The following is a 5659-nucleotide window of genomic DNA, read 5'->3' as shown; positions in this document are numbered from 1 at the left end:
AGATGACGATTCTCTCATTTTATTTTTCTTTAACACATAGGGTTTTCATTTTTCATGTGGGCTTCCATTTTTTCATTTTAAGAATGCCGTTTTGTTTTCCCTATGCGGGCTTGCAGCCACCGGTAAGCCTTTGTTTTCCCTTAACGAGGCTATCATCGACTCGTTGAACGATTAAGAAGCTGATTCTCTCAGCCTACCCTCAATATTTTGATCAATAGTTAAACCTTCACATTTATCAAAATTTTTACTTTATTTGATACTATGTGTATAAGAACCCATGATTCTAAGAAAAAAAAATAATTATTAAATATAGATTATTGTTTTTTTTTTATTTTTGGGCCTAACAGGGACTCGTTGGATGATTAAGATGGTGAGTATCTCATTTTATTTTTCTTTGATACGTAAGGTTTTCATTTCTTCATTTTGGGCTTCCATTTCTTTATTTTAAGAGTGTTGTTTTTTTTTCCCTATACGGGGCTAGCATACACCGGTAGGTTTTTGTTTTCACTTAAAGGGGTAATCAGCGACTCATCGGACGACTAAGAAGCTGATTCTCTCAACCAACCCTCAATAATTTGATCAATAGTTAAACCTTCATATTTACCAAAATTTCTACTTTATTTGATACAATGTGTATAAGAACCCATGAATGTGAGAAAAAAATGATAAATAAATATAGAGCATTTGGATTTTTTTTTATTTTAGGGCCTAGCAGGGACTTTTGGGATAATCAAGATGGTGAGTCTCTCATTTTATTTTTCTTTGATACGTAGGGTTTTTATTTCTTCATTTTGGGCTTCTATTTCTTCATTTTATGAGCGTCGTTTTGTTTTCCCTATGCGGGGCTAGCAGTCGCCGGTAGGCTTTTGTTTGACCTTAACGGGGATATCAGCGACTCATCGAATGACTAAGAAGCTGTTCTTTCGACCAACCCTCAATATTTTGATCAATAGTTAAATCTTCGCATTTACCAAAATTTCTACTTTGTTTGATACAATATGTATAAGAACCCATGATTGTGATAAAAATAATAAATAAATATAGAATATTAGGATTTTTTTTTATTTTAGGGCCTAGCAGGGGCTTTTTGGATGATTAAGATGGGGAGTATCTCATTTAATTTATCTTTGACGCGTAGGGTTTTCATTTCTTCCTTTTGGGCTTCCATTTCTAATTTCAAGAGTGTCGTTTTGTTTCCCCACGCGGGGCTAGCAGCCACCAGTAGCCTTTTGTTTTCTTTTAACGGGGCTATCATCGACTCTTCGGACAACTAAGAAGCTGATTCTTTCAACCTACCCTCAATATTTATATCAATAGTTAAACCTTCACATTTACCAAAATTTCTACTTTATTTGATACTACGTGCATAAGAACCCATGATTCTGAGAAAAAAATAATAATTAAAAACAGATATTTTTTATTTTATTTTTAGGACAAGCAAGGACTCGTGGGATGATTAAGATAGTGAGTCTCTAATTTTATTTTTCTTTGACACGTATTGTTTTCATTTCTTCATTTTGGGCTTCCATTCCTTCATTTTAAGAGTGTCGTTTTGTTTTCCCTTTGTCGGGCTAGCAGTCACCGGTAGGTTTTCGTTTTCACTTAAATAGGTAATTAGCGACTTGTGGGAAAACTAAGAAGCTAATTCTCTCAACCAACCCTCAGTATTTTGATCAATAGTTAAACCTTCGCATTTACCGAAAATTCTACTTTATTTGATACAATGTGTATAAAAACTCATGATTGTGAGAAAAAAAATAATTAATAAATATAGAATATTTGTAATTTTTTTTATTTTAGGGCCTAGTAGGGACTTTTGGGATAATTAAGATGGTAGTCTCTCATTTTATTTTTCTTTGACGCGTTGGATTTTCATTTCTTCATTTTGAGCTTGCATTTTCTTCATTTTAAGAGTGTCGTTTTGTTTCCCCTATGCCGGGCTAGCAGCCACCGTTAGGCTTATGTTTTCCCTTAACGAGGCTATCATCGGCTCGTCGGACGACTAAGAAGCTGATTCTCTCAACCTACCCTCAATATTTTGATCAATAGTTAAACCTTCGCATTCTGAAAATTTCTAATTTGTTTGTAAAATGTGTATATGAACCCACGATTGTGAGAAAAAAAATAATTAATAGATGTAGATTTTTTGGAATGTTTTTTATTATTGGGACCAGCAGTGACTCAGGGATGATTTAGATGATGAGTCTCTCATTTTGTTTTTCTTTGTCATGTAGGGTTTTCATTTCTTAATTTTGGGATTCAATCTTTCATTTTAAGAGTATCGTTTTGTTTTGTTTTCTCTATGCGGGGCTAGCAGCCACCGGTTGGCTTTTGTTTTCCTTTAACGGGGCTATCATCGACTCGTCGGACGACTAAGAAGCTGATTCTCTAAACCCACCCTTAATATTTTGATTAATAATTAAACCTTGGCATTTACCAAAATTTATACTTTTTGTGAAACTGTGTGTATAAGATACCTATGATTTTGAGGAAAAAATAATAATTAAATATAGATTATTTGGTTTTTTATTTTTGGGCCTAGCAGGGACTCGTGAGATGATTAAGATGGTAAGTCTATCATTTAATTTTTCTTTGACACGTAGGAGGTTTCCATTTCTTCATTTTAAAAGTGTCGTTTTGTTTTCCCCATGCGGGGCTAGCATCCACCGGTAGGCTTTTGTTTTCACTTAAAGGGGTAATCAACGACTAGTGGGAAGACTAAGAAGCTGCTTCTCTCAGCCAACCCTTAATATTTTGATCAATAGTTAAACTTTTGCATTTATCAAAATTTATACTTTATTTGATATAATGTGTATAAGTACCCCTGGTTGTGAGGAAAAAATAATAAATAAATATAGAATATTTGGATTTCCTTTTTTTTTTAATTTTAGGGCCTAGCAGGGACTTTTGGGATAATTAAAATGGTGAGTCGCTCATTTTATTTTTCTTTGACGCGTAGGGTTTTCATTTCTTCATTTTGGGCTTCCATTTCTTCATTTTAGGAGTGTCGTTTTGTTTTCCCTATGCGGGACTAGCAGCCACCGGTAGGCTTTTGTTTTCCCTTAACGGGGCTATCATCGATTCGTCGGACGACTAAGAAGCTGATTCTCTCAACCTAACCTCAATATTTTGATCAATAGTTAAACCTTCGCATTTAACAAAATTTTTACTTTATTTGATACTACGTGTATTCCATGATTATGAGAAAAAAATAATTATTAAAAATAGATTATTTTTTATTTTATTTTTGGGCCTAGTAGGGACTCGTGGGATGATTAAGATGGTGAGTATCTCATTTTATTATTCTTTGACACATAGGGTTTTCGTTTCTACATTTTGGGCTTCTATTTCTTCATTTTAAAAGGCTAGCACCAAGCAGCGACGACTGGAAAGAAAAGCCAATCATTTTCCCAAGGATCGAGGCAGGATCATGCTTGAAACAACCCTTGATTATCACTGCGGTAATTGGGCATATCGGAGCAAGTATGCCTTCATTGAACAAGGAAGTACATCAGACATAATGTACCGGCAATGTTTCGACCAATTGAAAGTGGAAGACAAAGCAAGGCTAGAGCCTGTTAGCGCACTGGTATCGGGATTCTCAAATGAAATCACTCATCCGCTGGGATAACTCAAATTTCCAGTAAGATTAAGTGATGGCAAGCATTCACGAACTGAAGATGTGGAATTCCTCGTGCTACTTGTGACGTTTAAACATAATGTGATCTTGGGTAGAGAAGCCAATGCAAACCCGTCCACTTCACATGGCATAATGGACGTTCCCACTCCTACAAGCATCGCGCTGATACGACCAACCAAATACACCATGTTATTTTACTTATAAAACCAGCCAACTAATATAATGGGATTAATAATTTAAATATACCTTTTATGTTTATATATATAGTTCTTAGTTAGTAGGGGTATGAACGGTGTGGTTTTAGACTAAACCCGAACCAATAAGTTTTAGTTCTTTGGCTTTTCAAAACTGTTAAGTTTCGTGTTTTCGGTTTTTGGGTTTAAATTGGTTTTTTATGTTTTGCTAACCAGTATAATAATTTCCGGGTTAAAGAAATTTGAACCATAAATTTTGAAATGGGCAAAATATTTTTTAAACAAATTAATACTTACAAATGAAATGATTTAATCTGATCAAAATCGACAAAACATAACTGTTCAACGCTAAAAAGAAAACAAATATCCAAGTTTTGTTTAAAAACATAGCATAACTGTACAACATAAACAATTCAAAGAAAAAGTAATTTAACAAATTGGTTTTTCGGTTCGGTTTCTCACAAAACATGAAACCGAACCAAAACCTATCATTTCTGTTTTTACTAAAATTCAAAACCAAATCTTCGGTTTCTAATCCGGTTTGGTTTTATTGGCTTTTTTTAGATCTCGTGCAAACCACCACTATTAGTTAGAACTAAAACTAAAACTAAAACTAAAACTGTTGATTTATATTCAGACTTCTTTTTTAAACAAAACGCAATTATCATCTTATTTTTTATATAATTTTAAACCACACCCTTTTTGATGTAGTTAGTTACAAGTTAATACTTATTTCCCTTTAAAAAAATCATAATTCTTGGTTAATTCTTTTAAATCGGTTTTACGACAATACGATTTATTATTGATGCTAATTTACTTATTCAAATATTTTTATATTGCTACAAATAACTTGTGTACACATGGTTGAGTGGCTATAATCTTAGAGATTATCCTCAAATTTGCCTCAACTTTTATAACCAAATACATATCAGAATGAAGTTAAAATCATATGAAATAATTAAAGATCCAAACTATTGCTAATAACAAACCCAATGTAAACATATTTATTTTTTTGTTAAACTAGTAAAACCAAGTACTAAAAGGGTCATCTGGACCATGATCGACACCAGTTGGTTGAACCAATGGCTCACCTAGGCTCAATACTGGTTCGGCGACGGAAAAATTAGCATCTAGAACAGAAATTTCAGCTTGAGCTTTTGCTAGTTGGCTTTGTGCGATTTGGATTTGTCGTTGCAACGTTGATATTATTCCAACACAACCATACACAGGATCTTGTATTCTACATTTGGCTTCATAATACAACGAATCTACTGCATCGGCTCGTTGATGCACTGACATGTTCTGCATAAAACCACTCGTAAATGTTAAAACAATAAGTTATTCAAAAACTATAAAAATGAATATTTGAAATAAGATTATAGTTAAGACTTACCTCAAGCATCTTGCCAATGTTGCTGGCACCATAGAATCTATGAACACATGTAAACTTTTGAGGGTTATCATGAGGAAAATAAGGTGCAAAAATGCAATCCGGGGGACATCTTCGTCTAAAATACTTGCAAACCGCACATCGAGTGGAAGTCATCTTACCTAGCTTGTGAAATCTATACATGATGTTGTCAAAAAATATTCCTAGCTATCAAGATCTTGAAGAAATCCAATGGAAGATTTGGTCTCTTTATATTGAAATTTTGTATTCAAATTGAAAAATAACGGCTAGTATATTAATTTTTGGTTGTAAAATGGAAAGTTACAAAACTCAATTTGGTAAGAAAATAATGAGATTGACTAATTAAGTTTGTAACGGTTGAATTGTTTTCATCTAGATTTGCAATATTTTAGCCCACACTTTCTCCTTCAAAAT

The 5659-nt window shown here is 33.4% G+C and overlaps 1 protein-coding gene across 1 annotated transcript; it reads right to left on the bottom strand.

The window, feature by feature from the left end:
* Positions 1–4854: 4854 nt before the first annotated feature.
* On the bottom strand, positions 4855–5407 carry LOC143611451 (LOB domain-containing protein 24-like). Its single transcript, XM_077085644.1, has 2 exons — positions 5228–5407; positions 4855–5136 (listed from the first exon to the last, which is right to left on the bottom strand). The coding sequence occupies exons 1-2, from the start codon at positions 5405–5407 to the stop codon at positions 4855–4857; spliced, it is 462 nt and encodes a 153-aa protein (XP_076941759.1).
* Positions 5408–5659: the final 252 nt, after the last annotated feature.

The sequence above is a fragment of the Bidens hawaiensis genome, unplaced genomic scaffold (genome assembly GCF_021521415.1).
Source record: "Bidens hawaiensis isolate Kalapana, Puna unplaced genomic scaffold, B.hawaiensis_p1.1 tig00031118_1, whole genome shotgun sequence".
NCBI classification, from domain to species: Eukaryota; Viridiplantae; Streptophyta; class Magnoliopsida; order Asterales; family Asteraceae; genus Bidens; species Bidens hawaiensis.
This window is presented reverse-complemented; position numbering and strand designations above follow the sequence as displayed.